The sequence below is a fragment of the Lygodium microphyllum genome, chromosome 4, assembly GCF_053477565.2.
Source record: "Lygodium microphyllum isolate KBCC chromosome 4, Lygodium_microphyllum_v1.1.10, whole genome shotgun sequence".
Classification (NCBI taxonomy): domain Eukaryota; kingdom Viridiplantae; phylum Streptophyta; class Polypodiopsida; order Schizaeales; family Lygodiaceae; genus Lygodium; species Lygodium microphyllum.
The window spans coordinates 158,140,021-158,155,202 of NC_141138.1; the positions used below are offsets into that span (position 1 = coordinate 158,140,021).

Sequence of the window (15,182 nt, forward strand, 5' to 3'; positions counted from 1 at the left end):
AAGCGAGTTGAAACAGGTATCTGCCTTGCTATTTGCCCACCAGCATGTTCTGCAGACTGCTGCACAATCTTTTGATGCACTTTCTGGCAGGGTACTCTTCTCATTTATACCTTATTATTCTATTGAGAGGGTTGACTCTATATGTATTTGCAGTTTTCCATCACTTCCTTTGTGAGTTTACATGAGGAGTTGGGGTTGTTCCACTAATAAACTTTGTTTTTGTTTGTATTTACAGTTTTCCAGCACTTTCTTGTGAGTTTGCATCAGTTGATGTTAGTGATGTACTAGGCACAGTGAGTGACATTCGTTTTCCTTGAAATTTACTTTGTACTAATGCCCATCTCTAATAAATCTGTTTCGAAATGGTGAGCAGGTATTGAATTTTCTTTCATCTGTCTGCAGAATAGATTAAACATAACCAAAACAGTGCGGAAGTTTCCCATAGACCCTGCATTGAATCGAGTAGGCCCTCAATTTCATGTGGGACCTATCCCCAATCCAGTAAGTCATGGGGATGAGGATCATGAATCAGTTGAGGAGCTTGGAGAGCGTGCTGTTGTGCTTACAGCTGAGAACTTTGAGAAATATGCAGCAGAGTAAGTTCACTTTGCTACCTCATACATGGCTAGTTACTTAATAAAGATTGTGCTTTTGTTAGTCTTATTGTATGTAGGGACATGTTGGTTTGAGTTTTAGTTAAGAGTTGCAAAAGCCTGGTTGACAATCCAAACATTTGGGGTTAGGTATCTGATTACATGGCTCAAACATTTCATGTTCTTGGGTGAAGAAGGTATTTGGATGCTGTTATCTCCAAGTCATTCAAGCTCTACCGGAGCAAACAATGACCAGTTCAACCCATAAGATTTAAAAATAGCTGCTCCAAACTCCAACAGAGAAAATTCCAAAACCTGTCTAAAAGGCAGCCCTCCAACAACGTTGATGGTGAAGCTGTGGTCCATAAGCTGTGTGTTTAGTCCACTGCGGAAAATAAAGCCTGCAGTCATGCTTTCCTTCGGTCCAACTTGGGTGACTTTGTGCATGACCAGCAGCAAAATCTAAGCTTGAAGTTTCGCAAAGTCTCAAAAGTGCAACCAGTGAGCAAGGGGGTTACTGGGGACTTTAAAAATTTACAGTTCAAAGTTCATCACCTAAGCTACAATGCTATCCAGATATGAGATGGTAGGGTTCATAAGGTTGTCACTGTCTACACCTGTCTTATGAATAACACTGCATTCCTGAATGCAGAATTTTAATTATGAACTCACTGTTTTAATGCTGATTTGAAATCAGCTAAAACCTGTTGCTGTGAAACAAGACATGCTGGTTGCATTGAACCCCTGTGGCAGTCTTTCAACCACCTGCCCTCTTGCCACAGCTTAGGACACTAGCCGATTGCGTTCATTAAGGACCTGCCAGGTATTCTTCCCTTGTCAAGATGTTTACAGATTAGATCTGTACTGGTGACTCCATCTCATTGCATATGCCAAGTGAGGACATGCAACATCATGGATTTTTGTCTGACAAAACATAGTTGGTTGTACCTGTAAGTAGTCATAATGCTCATCTCAAAGATTAAGCCATGCATGTGTGAGTACAGACTCTGTTGACCTGTGAAACTCTCTTAAGTCAATTATAATTTCGTCCTTGCCACTTGGATAATTATTGTAATTCTTGAGTGATTCTAGAGCTTATCTGTCCATTAACTCCTGACTTTTGGAGAGATCAATTTACTAGATAAACACTGATGCAGGCTTGCCCAATAATGTTGTGAATCATGATAAGTTCTCAAATCGAACATTGCCAACACTGTAGAAGCTTTATTGAAATTTCTCTCCTATCAATCGATGGACAATTAGATGTGTTTGTAAAGGGCAATCATCCTCTATTATGCCACATATTATGTACAAGTAAAGGAATGCACTCAGATTTGATGTATGGATTCCCTTTCTCGAGCATCCTTTTGAGTTCTCTTCTTTGCAATGTTCTCTCTTTCTTCTCTTTTGTCTTGTGTTCAACAATTTATTTCAGCATTTGTTTATGCTTCCATTGCTGCACCACTTTTGACATGGTATTAGATTGCAGGATCTAGGCTCCTGCTGCGTGCTTTTCTGCTAATTACAGGCTGTCTTCACCCTGCTGACCTGGCGATTGCTGCCTACTGCTATCGTCCTGTCTTTCATCCTCTGAAGGCTGCGTTTTTCCTCCAGCTTCCTGCGTTTTGCCTGTCTGCTATATTTACTGCAGGTTGCTTGGATTTAATCTGGTTACTCTGTGTTTTCATCAGCAACTGCTGTGTTTTCTGCATATTTTGCTCTTGGAGGCTGGATGACAGCATCTGCTCTTTATTGACAGTGTTTGTTGACTGTTTTCCATTTTTTGCATTTGTTTTTTCATGGTCAGCTTGTGAATATTGCGTGTGAGCTCTATTTTTGTGCCATTTGTGTTGTTTAGTTGATTGCCTTCTCTCATTGTCTACCTTCTCCATCTTCTCTTCTCCGGATGGGTTGTCCATATACTTCTACTGATGATAAGTTACATGGACCTGACTATTTTACATGGAGTGCTATGATGAAAGCCTGGTTTGTGCTGAAGCAGATTTGGTACATTGTTAGTGAATCTATTCCTCGGCCTTAGTGTCCTTTTCCTCCTCTTGATGATTTGATGAGGACAACCATGAGGAAGCTGTGCTTACACGGGATTCCGACAATGCATGTGCGTATTTTGCACTGCTTTGGTGTATTTCTAAAGAAGTGTTACCTCTTGTAGGACATCTCTAGAAGTATGGTTGAAGCTTTAAATGTTGTGTGAGGCACCTTGGTCAACTTTAGCAGATGAGGTTTGAGTTGAAGGACACTATTCAGTCATTTTTGCTTCATATTATACACGTACAGGACCAGCTTCGACACATGCAGTGTGCCCTTTTAGAGGAAAATCTTGTGGGAATGGTACTCTATAAGCTTCGTCTAAAGTTTGACTGAGTGGCAAATGCTTTGAGGGTGTAGACATCCTCTACATCTGTGGTCTTTACATATGTTCTCGATGTTGCTTGACCATGAGACATCTTTGTGTTTACAGGGGAGCTTTTGTCTTCTTATGGAGGTTCTAGTGAGTCTTGTATAGCTTTAGAGAGGGGTGATAGGAAGAAGAAGTCGAAGGCCCAATGTTATCATTCTGGTAAGAAGGGCCATTTGTAGAAGGACTGCAAGGAGTTAGCAGCCTCGTAGAAGAAGGAGAAGAAGAAGAAGGGGGATACATGCTCCTCCTCTTTCTCAGACTCCACTCCGATCCTCCGGCCAATCAGAAGTCCAAGGCATGGAAGGGGTCTACTTCTTTAGACCGAGGGAAGGGGTTGATTGCCGTTTCCTTTGTTGCTTTCTAATCCAGGTGATGTAGTCATCTCTCTCGGCACTCTAAAGAGGGAGTGTGAGATGGGGCCACCAAGCCTCATCTATATAGGTATATAGGTGCATAGGTTCCAGAGAGGGACTTCCCTAATGTATCAATTGAAGTTTGGTAGGTTAAAATCCTAGAGTTGGGATTGACATCTAGGCTCATGATGGGTTGGTATTTGACAGAATGCGGGCTTGGCTCCTAGTCTTGTGCTCCCATGAGGGGACACTTTGGTGGTTTCGGGGGAATCCATGGTCACATTGTTTAGGGGCATTTTTGATAGGATGGTCTTGTATGCTATTGCGAGACATTGATGATGGATGCAAAGACATGCTATGGTTCTTTTTTATTTCTAGGAGCAGGTACAATCGACATCGACGTCAGGTTCTCTCCAAGGCACTTTGGTGGTGACTTGATCACCCATTGCTTGGGTATCCATGGTTCTACTTTGGTGTTTCTACGTTGTATGGACTGTGATGAGTCCTTGTATCATCGTATTGTATCAGATCATCCATGATCTGAGACAGTTGTTAGTAGGATTATTAGCTCATGTGTGAGTCTGTGCATGCCTGATGGGCCGGGCACAATTGTTAGTATTTTGGGTATTTTATTGGCTTGATATTTTATGCTAGATTGGCATTTTATGCCAATCGACCAGCATTTAATGCTGGCCAACCAACTGCTATTTATGGCCTAATTTGTGCCTATTTATTGGGCTTCTCCTCATTGACATAGTAGTCATCATTCTTCAGGCGGATTTCCTTTTGGAGAGAGAAGCTGGTGCTAGTGCCTATGCAACCAATGACTCACTGTTTTTACGTGATAGTCTTGTGTTTGGTATATGGATTCCATTTCCCTAGTATCCTTTTAAGTTCTCTCCTTTGCAATGTTCTCTCTTTCTTCTCTTCCGTCTTGTGTTTAGCAATTTATTTCAGCACTTGTTTATGCTTTCATTGCTGCACCACTTTTGACATCCTCTCCATAGAGGGTGCAACACAATGACTCCTTCATGCAAGGATGAATGCAACATGTCCCAATGATCCAAAGAAAGGATCTTCACTTCATTATACTTGGTTGCTTCAACATCATCAAGGGATTGAAGCTTCTCTACCATTTGATGAGTGAGCTCATAAATCAAACCCACAGTGGCTTCTTCTCTATCAGCCAAATGAAGGAGCTTCAAGATTTGAGCAATTTTTTGCATTTTGCCAAAAGTCATTCCCCAAAATAATCGATGCGACTTCATTAGTCTTTTCAAAGTGAAACCTTCATTTTCATCCATTCCTTACTAACAACCATTTTTCTCAATTCATTAAATACCCTTTTGCCAGACAAGTTCATTAGCATAATATACATATATGCAAATCTTGTAGAAGTAGGTGTCACAAGGATGTGGAATTTTTATGCTTTACTTAGCATTAATCAAATGTATAGATGTGAGATGCACTTATTGGGCAAGACAATTATTCACAATGATGGGCCAAGGACCTATAGATATTAGTTGGTGTCAAAGGCAAGAGTTGTAATAAGTTATACTCAACAAGTACTATTGGATGCCTGGTGTTAGTTTTGGCCTAGGGCAGCTATTTGACCAATATGTGTCAGTGGTGACACTAGGAATTAGGAATTAATTAATTAATTAATGCCAATTCAAGGGTCAGTTAATGCATAGGATCACTTGGGAGTTAAAATGGCGTAGCCAATTTAATTGTGGATATGCACATTTAATTTTCTACAAGGGTTGAAAGTAATTTTCAGAATTATTAATTCTGAAAATTAATTAAATGGATGAAAAATCTAATTGGAAGGTTGCTATTTGTTGGCAAAGCTTGCCTATGCAAGTGGGGGAAAGACTATTAGAGGCTGTTGAAGCCTCATTTCACCATTGTGGAGGTTGGGAAAGGAGAAGAGAGAGCTATTGTTGCAATTTTCCAGTCATTGGAGAGTATTAAAGAGCTGCCCCAGCTGATTAGGAGGCCATTGGAGGCAGGTGCCAGCCCCTATGGGCTGCCTGTAGGGAGATGACAACAATTTTGGGGTCCACAAGGTAGTTGACTGCATATGGGGTTCCTGTTGATGGTGGGTTGCAGTCATTTAACTATTTCCAGCAGGGCAATAGCAAAATCAAGCACTTTCTTGTGACAGAAATCAGAGATTTCTCTCTCCTCCACAAGAAATCCAGCAATAGATTTCAGCCACATCTAAGAAATCCAACAATAGCTGTGTTTTTGCTGCTGAAAACCCTAATTTACAGCAGAAATTAGGGTTTAGCAGCTACCTCAAGTCACAAGCTGGAAAGTTAAGCTTGGTACTTGAAATCAATAGCTGGAATTCGAGGAATTGCTAGGGATTTTAGGAAGCCAGCCATCAATTGGATTTGGGGTTAGATTTGACTAGCCAAGAGTCAATTGAAGGCCAATCCTTGGGTGAATCAAGGGGCGAATTGATAAGAAGGCATGCTGGTCATTTGTGATAGCAAGATGCATTGGATAGCAAAATCAATTTCTTGTGATAGAAATCAGAGATTTCTCTCTCCTCCACAAGAAATCCAGCAATAGATTTCAGCCATATCTAAGAAATCCAACAATAGCTGTGTTTTTGCTGCTGAAAGCGCTAATTTACAGTAGAAATTAGGGTTTAGCAGCCACCTCAGGTCGCAAGCTGGAAAGTTAAGCTTGGTACTTGAAATCAGTAGCTGGAATTCGAGGAATTGCTAGAGATTTTAGGAAGCCAGCCATCAATTGGATTTGGGGTTAGATTTGACCAGCCAAGGGTCAATTGAAGGCCAATCCTTCCTTGGGTGAATCAAGGGGCAAATTGATAAGAAGGCTTGCTGGTCATTTGTGATAGCAAGATGCATTGTATAGCAAAGGAGATCGAAGCAATCTCAGTGTACCTCTTCCAATTTCAATACAAGATAAATAAATACTGCAAGGGTTGCCAGTTTCGGGGCCAATCAAGTATCTAGTGTCCAAGATTTAGTGTTAACGTTGCATTTCAATTTATATAAATTTTATACATGCTGTAATTATTGTTAAATCACTTCCCAGGAGAAGGAAGGCTGGTTTCAATAGGTTCAATAGCGCTTGTGTGCTACACTTCTTGTACAATGCCAAAACCTTTGACTTCTTTGTAATGAAGCTTGCAAGTTTGATATCTTGCTGCAAAATAGGAGAGACCCATGCCAAATTGCCTATGTCTTGAGACAACAATCCAAACAATGGCAAGTACACGTGATAAAGAAGATAGAAGGCCATTCTTACTCAATGAGTATCGCTTTACAAACACATTTTGTAGCATTTTCCATGTAAACTTGCACTCCATTTGAGGCCCTATATCCAATATCACATTTTTGAGAATGCCAAAGATGTACTCCTTTGATTTGTATTGACCACTAGTGTAAAAAAACTTCATAAATATAGTGCCACGAATGGAAGTAGCAATGATGTTGATAATGGATTTTTGCCTTTTATACGACCAGCCATCACATGCAATGGTGCATCCGTATTTTACCAAATTTTCACGTACACCATATAACTTTGCATCAACACACCTAACTTCATCTAGTAATTTCCTGCCCCTCAATTGATTATATGTGGGTGGTTTATAGCTGGGCCTCACCTCTCCACTTGATCTCACCATGTCCATAAAAAATGGTGATTTCACCTTAATGTGTAGGATATATCTTCAGCATAGAAAAACCTGCGTAGAGCCATAGTTGCATTCTTTCTTGTTTGAACATTCCATGCCTGTTTCAAGCTTTGTGGAGTGCTAGAAGTGCAAATCTTCCATGCTTTGATGATGAAACATTGTACAATGTACTCATTGAAGAGGGCATCCCACTTGTGACCAAGGTTGTCTCCGTACATAGTATGGACTGATCTGTATGGTATATATCTATGCGATTTAGCACGAAAAAATTAAGCACTTTTTGGCCACTCTTCTTCAAGCCTTTTTTCTTTCTCCTTTTTTTTTTCTTATTTCTTTCTTATTCTCTCTCCCCCAATCCTCTCTCTCTCTCTCCCCCTCTCAAGCTTCTCACATCCTCTTTTTCTTTGAAGCCTTTCTCTCTCTCTCTCTCACACACACACACACACACACACACACACACACACACAGACACACGCACACACACACACATCCTTCTCTCTCTCTCTCTTAAGTTCCATAGTTGCACTAGTACCATGTATGAAAGGTTTCATACTATACCATACTTTAGGTACTATACCTTATGTACTAGTACCATAAGGTACCAACTTAATGGATACATCTTTTCCTGTTTAAGTTGCACTTTGGGATGAGCTAAATGCTCCTTATACTAATATTTTTCTCCCATGAGATCATGTTATTTTAGATTTAAATAATTTCTCTCAACCTTCCCTCTCTCAAGCCCTCACTTCTCTTATTTGTATGATCATTCATGTATGATGTATCCACTCCCATCTATGTAGTTGTAAGTTGTAGGTAGCAATAATGCACACAACATTAGGTTTTGGCATGTTACCCTCAAGTATTCGTCTTATATACTCTAATAGCAATGCTATTTAGACTTGAAACATCTATTCTATCATCTTTAGTCCAAAATAATCAAGTTTTTTTTTTTGGGTACTAATATCATACCGTACCTTATAAAATCTTAAGGTACCATTTAGTACCATATTTTATCGTACCGTACCGTATCATACCTTTCGTACCTGACAACTATGCTTGTGACATCTGCACCAATAGAAGCTTCCTGTGCCTCACCCAAATCAGGCACCTCAGTGATAACATTTGCCTCACTTGGTTGCATTGGCAAGTGTAATTTTCTGAATACTTCTTTGACATCTGATGGTGCAGTTTCACAAGCTCTTTCACCATATCCCTTTATGCCCAAAAGATGCACTCTTATGCGTGGTGGGCCACCATCCCATGTATGTGTACAATACTTGTATTTCATTGTACACATGGCTTTCAAAAGCTTTTGGAGAAGGGTGACAAAATCCCATGTTTGGCTTTTTTCCCTTCCCATCCTCACCACATGTAGGGGAAGAAACTTCTTCAATATCCATATTGAAAGACCAAGATAGGAGAAAAGAAATCATCCATGGATCATGAGTAGGTGAATCAGCCTTTCACAATGAAAGAGAGATTTTTTATGTTCTCTCTTAACAAACACACTGATTACAAGAGAAAAACAGGCTGGAACATGGCATTACCAAGGCTGCTGGTTTGTGCAGTCAACAGCTGGTCATGGGCTGGTTTTGCCTTTCTGTTGCAGTTGACAGGCTCCAGAGGGTGCGCAGCAATGTTTGGAGACAAGGTGACAGCAAAAATGGCCCAAGAAGTGGCAAATTGAGGGCAAAGAAAAGCAATTGCCACTTTCTTTTTCCTGCCAGGGCAAAATATGGTATTTTTTCATATGTTTTCAATACCAAATGCTTGGTATTTTAAGCATACATGTATGGAAAAAACTATGATATATGATGAACATTATCTGTGGGTCTTGGTCCAAGCACTGCATGTGCACAAATCATGGAATCTGAAGATTCTGAAAGGCAGATGCCTTTTTCAAGATATGACAGAAATGCATGGGATAACATTTATAGGGCTTATGGTAAAGAGAAAAATATGCAGATGTGTTGGTAATTGACGACGTATAACATTTTACTTCAGTGTGTTGGGATCTGCAAAAATCTTGATGGATGCTTCTTAATGTTCACAGTTGTCACCTGGATGTTGTTGTACTTTGTACTCGAAAAGATTGTACAAAATGTTATTGGAAAAAAAAGGTCGTACGAAACGGACCTTGAACTGCATCAAATTTTCTTTGCAGTCTGCAGATTAGGGAAGACACATTCTGTCACCAAAAGGGGAGTCCCAAAAGCAGCTGATTAAAGAATGCTTGTCATGCTGTCTACTTGATATTATCAAAGATGTTATTTGTACAAATTGTTCTTCCGATTGCAACTTAAATTAATTCTGCTTGCAGGTTCCCTATTGTGGTCATAAACTTTTACGCTCCTTGGTGTTATTGGAGTAATAAGCTGGTAAGTTGCCTTTAGAGCTCTAGTTGGCTTTGTAGACTGACTCTTTGTTTTTGTATTCACCTAAATGCTCAATCTACTGGATTTCTGATGTTCAATTGCATCCAGAGATTTCTATTCGAGGGCTAGAATTGTTTTGAGTTAAAGTTCCTTGTACTTAAAGACAGTTGGAGAATCCCAAAATATAAAAGCTTAATTGCTTCTTTTGGGACTTGTGTTTTGCAGATGTTTGAACTGAAAAAGTGTGCTTGAAAAGTGAGGCACACTTTTAAGTTCAATGGTGACCTTTCAGTCATAGCTTTTTCTAACTGTAGGTAAATTTGATGGAATTGTTTTGGTGCTACATTTTGTAGAAACCTGCTTGGGAGAGAGCTGCAAAGATCATTGCTGAGAGGTGCATCAATCTATCCACAATCTTGTTTGGACTTGGCTTTTTTCCCAAATATCCAGTGGTTCAAAATTTGTGAAACATAAATAGATACTTGGTGGTAGAGAGACTAATACTTTCACCTTTAATTTTGCAGATATAATCCAGAAACTGATGGAAGGATCATGTTGGCAAAAGTAGACTGTACTGTGCATGCAGACTTGTGCAGAAAGTAATTTTCTTTCCAGCACAATTGTTGGAGTGTCCAAATTCTCTGTTTTCTTTGTCAGTGCATCTTACATATGCAAACATTAGTATGCTCAAATAATTGTGCTTTAGTGTCACTGTAGAGGCTATAAACCAAAGTCTGTGTTGGCTGTGATGATTGATTGCGTTTTTCTTTGAACAAGATGCTGCTGTCATTGCCAGCAGATGACACCTGAAGGGATTTCAATACCAAACCTGGAGTGAAAGCATTCTTACTGATTTATGATTCAGTTTGCAGCATTCACTTTCTTGATTTGCTAGTGAGGGGTAAATGGGAAGCTTCAGATTGAACCCACGATTATTGTTCATTGGGCTTCTTGATCAGTTTTAGCAGAGGGTGTACAAACTGGGGTACAGCCTAGACGTGTGCTCTGGAGATTTTTTCTCTTCTCCTTGTCACCTTCATCAATGGCCTTTGCAGGTTCTTTAGAGAATCTTGGTGCATTTTTGCTTTTACCGAATATAGCTTCTTTTACCAATAAATGTCTCTTTAGTTAGTTGCTGGAGCATCTCCTTGTAAAGTAACATGCTTGTGGATATCTTCATTTTTGCATGGCTTATGGCTGTCTGCCTGCTTTACTTATCCACAAATTTTGTCCTGATCTATTGGTTGGGAATGTAAAACTCTTGGGAAATCTTGGTCTTCCTGAAGTTTTCGAAGAATGTCCTCAGTATATTGGCCATACTTATCTAATGGCACATCTCTAGAATGGCTCCATGTTATTTTTGTTCATCTATTCAGTGCTTGGATGACTCATCTGCCATGAGTACTAAGGTCTCTTCTAGTCTTTGAACTTGAAGTAATGGAGCTTTTGCAATATGGCTTCTACACTGCACTGCCAATTACAAGATTGAAAAATTGGTGCAAGACAAAGGAAACTTAAGAAGAAGACCAAGAAGAAAGTATACATGAGACAGATGTTGTATTTTCCAGGACATAGGAGGATTAGGCTGAAACAGCAAGATGCTATTGCAAATACTAACCATCCAACCCTGTTTCACCGGATCTTTTAGAAAATAACTTCAAGATCCCATGATTGGTCATATATTAGCTGTTTCCCTTTACAAGTAGCATATGACTGCTATCACTCTCTGTGCTTTTGTGTACATACCAACACATCACTCTAGGCTTTAGGGTCCAGACTCATATCTACAAGCAGTATTTTCTCTAAGATTCCATACTCAATTTCCGTGAGAATCCTTTCTAGGAAGCTAATCCATGGTACTTGGATGAGCAACCTAGACGATGTAGTTGTAGGTTATGATGAGAAGGTATGTGCTACCTCCTTCCCATAATTTCTTAACGTGTACATCATGTGAATGTGTACATTTTCAACTATTAAACATAATGGTATGTGTGAACATTCAGTCCAGCTCTCTGATAGGAGCAACAAACTTTTCTCTTAGAGTTCTACATACACTGCAAATCATTGAGTAGATATCCACTAAATTGATGATTGCAATCGATGCATAGGGGAGGTGGTGTTGAGCTAAAACACGCTTTATAGCTGATTACCACATTAAAACAATCCCAAAACACCCTTAATTAATGAAAAATGCAAATTTGGTGCGCGGTTCGAGAGAGTTTAAGTTCTCCCTCAAAACCCTGATTTTTTTGGGGCACCCTTCAACATCTATAAATAGACGGGCTACCCACCATTTAGCCTCATCCTTTTGTGTAAATTTCTCACTCTACTGTGCACATTTCAGCCATCAGCCACCTATCATCTGATGTCCAGCCATCACCAATTGCAGCCCATCACTATCCAACCCTAGGTGGCTTGTTTTCAGCTGTTGCTTTGTTGTTTGAAGGTGTCCATCTATTGCGTCATCAAAGCCAGGCGACAGGCTGTTGCCATCTCTCCCACCAGGTGACTATAGTAGTATCCGTGTTTTTGTTGTTCAGCAGGCTGTCTACATCAGCAAATACCTCTCCTGTTGTTGCGTGACAATTCTTTGTCTTGGGTGATCAGTTTTCATCCTTTGGTGTTACGCTGCTGCGTTTACTAGATTTCAGCCTCCGACTACTGTGTTTTGGTGACTAGCTTACTGTCCTTCAATTTCAGCACTCTCTTATCTCTGACTGGTGGTTATTGCACTTACGATCCCTCTCGAGTGGATGCCACTCTCCGACATTGCACTTACGATCTCTCTCGAGTGGATGCCACTCTCCGACATTGCATTGCTCTACCCTTGGGCATTCTATACACTCTTACATTCAGTTACAACATTCATTTACATCAGAGTTTTTTCTCTCTGTGCTTGTGTCTATGTTTGAGTTTTGAGCTTTTGTGTTTTACGTTTAGAGTTAGAGTTTTGCTTGTTTTTCTCTAAGTCTTTGTGTTTCAGTCTTGGTCGTACATGCTATGTTTCCTCAGTGCAAACCCTAGCATATCTTCACATGGTATTAGAGCCAGTGTTTTTCTAAAGAGTATCGTGCGGTGATTGTGGAGGCTAATCTTTGAGCGAGACTCATGAATGACTCGATTTTGACTCTCTTTCTCTCTCACTTAAATTTGCATGGTAGAATAGTAAACCTGCACAAAAGATTGAGGCTGAATGGTGGGTAGCCCGTCTATTTATAGATATTGAAGGGTGTCCCAAAAAATTAGGGTTTTTGGGGACCGTTGAATCTCTCTCAAAGCTCGACACCAAATTTGCGTTCTTCATAATTAAGTGTATTTTGGGACTATTTTAATGTGCTTATCAGCTATAAAGCATGTTTTAGCTCAATACCTCCTCTTAGATCCTAAATCGAGTCTAAAAAGGAAGCTACAATGTTTACCCCAAGCCATCTCACCCCAAAGCAACTAGGGCAATGAACAAACATTGGCCTACCAAGACTAGAGAGGTGATAATTATCTTACAAGGGGAGTCTAAGTAGTCACCCGAGAGAGGACAGGTCATTGGGCAAAGGTTGCTCATCGACTTCCTTGTGGCCTACCAAGCCCTACAAAGGCGGATTGAACCAAATTGAACCTTTTTTTTAAAAGGCGAAAAGTTAATTTTGGGGGTGGTGGCCAATTAAGTAACAATTACCTAGAAGACAAAAGTAGAGATGGTACACCCAACACATCACAAAACAGTACAAGCTTACCCAACCACTCAAGGATGTCGATAATGAGGGAAAGGTGATAAAGTATCATGTGCAGAAGGATGGTTGTGTAATCTACTAGTGAGAACAACTTAGGATCCGTCTAGTTGTGCTCTACACAATGGGATGCATACTATGCTACATGTTGAAGAATACTCATGCAGCAAGTGCCACTTAGACAATGTCCCGTGTGGGAAAATTATTCACTTGCTCAAGTATCCTAGTATAAGGATAATGAAATCATGCGATGTATAGGGGAAGGTACAACAGGAGGGAAAGGGCGATGTTGAAGAAAAGTGTCAAAACTTGTAGAATACTAAGAAGGGCAGGAACCCCCTCTCAACTTGGATATCGATGCCAAAGAAGGAAGAAGAGCATGATAATGTTGGTCTTCGTGTGGTGCCGAGAACCATATGGATGAAGATGATAAAGCATCCCTTTGGAAGAGCAAGGATAGAAGACACCGCCATGATAGCATCAAGAGAGATGGCACACAATCCACCGCAAGATGGGAAGCCTTGGTGTTGGTAGAAGAGCGAAACTCCAAATAGATGGAACCATGAAAGGAACGGCGCGCGTCTCCTATTCCAAGCTCAGGAAGGACTGATTCAAGCCTGCATGTTAGTCCTACACTGAAATACTCAAGGCTAAGTGCAATGCAATGAGTATGTAAGTATGCATTAGGAGTCCGAAAAAGAAAAGGCTAAGTGTCTGGCCACCATTGTGTATGGCGAGCTAGGAAAGGGGTCCTAGAAGGTGCAATGAATGCCCTAGGAATGGATACGTAAAGTGCAATAGATGAGCCACTAGCAGACCAATCAGCCAATCCTTCAGGAGGAGTGAAGGAGATAGGCTACTGAGACTGTCCGCATGCCACATAGCCAATAGCCATTCGGACAAATGGAACAGATGGTGGAGCAGCAGGAAGCATAGCCGACTAGACGAGCCAGGCGGAATGGAGGAAGTCATAGCAATCTGTGGTGGTTTTCTAGGAGAAAGACTTTGGGCCTTGGTACAACACTCCTTGTCCACATGGCCTAAAACCTATTTTTCTTAGGAATTTGCTACCAAAGGGGTCGTGTTTCTTTAGTTCCATTGGAGGAAGTGGTGGCATCCTTGGTTTGGCTTGCCTTCGTATCTTGGGAGTTCTTGCCACAATTGGTTTTTCCGCTTGAAGAAGAGGCAACCAACCCTTGCGCCTCCGAATAGATGTGATGTGAAGGGCTTCTTGTGGAGTCAATTGTGCAGCCTCATGTAACACAAGAACTCGCAATCATCGTAGAAGGTTGGCAATCTAGATAATGAGATAATGTGCTGGATAAAATGAAAGTATTTGTTTGGCAACTTATTTAAGAAAAATGTGTTTTGATTGTCGTTTGACTTTGGGGAGCCAGTAATGAAAATTTGATGGATAATCACTAATATTCAACCAACTTGACTTTTAGATGATCCCCTTAATTGAAAATTCCTTTGCTTAAAATCAAGATTGATATGTCAAGTGTGATCTCAAGCTGCATAGCAATCAATGAGATGACTCCAACACTGTGATGCAAAGGGAAAATGTTGTAATTCAAAGTGGAACTCAAGAAGCAACCCTTGAATTAACTCAACATTGGCCATGGCATTGTGGGCTCTTCATTGATGGATGTGATCAAGGTGAGCTAATCGAGGATCCGGCATAGGGTGCAGTACCAATGATGAGGTTCCAAAGTCCTTGAGATTCAAGCACTAGTTGCATGAAGTTGCACCGAGTAGTGAAATTTGACCCATTAAAATGTGTCTTATCCATGAAGGTATACTCGGCCATTGCAATAGGAGTAGTAGTGCTAGGAGATGGAGGTGTGTAATGGGGATAGGGTGCCCAAAGTGCCCACCATACATATGAGAAGTATGCATAGCAGAACCAAATGTGGACAAGGGCGGATTGGGTATGGACATTGTAACCACCTGTGGAGCCCAAGGTGGAGGGATAGGGGCATAGGGAGTAGAGGATGGAAATCCCTGCATAGGAGTGACCCAAGAGATGTGTGACGGCAGT

General features: G+C 40.6%; 1 protein-coding gene across 1 annotated transcript in view; it reads left to right on the plus strand.

Moving 5' to 3' along the window:
- LOC148037824 (protein disulfide-isomerase 5-3-like) overlaps nt 1-15,182 on the plus strand; it is a 110,524-nt gene that overhangs the window by 58,481 nt on the left and 36,861 nt on the right. The window contains exons 5-9 of the mRNA XM_087676781.1: nt 236-293; nt 403-596; nt 9,362-9,419; nt 9,770-9,810; nt 9,941-10,015. Coding sequence (XP_087532907.1) covers nt 236-293; nt 403-596; nt 9,362-9,419; nt 9,770-9,810; nt 9,941-10,015 — 426 coding nt within the window. The remainder of the gene's footprint in view (nt 1-235; nt 294-402; nt 597-9,361; nt 9,420-9,769; nt 9,811-9,940; nt 10,016-15,182) is intronic.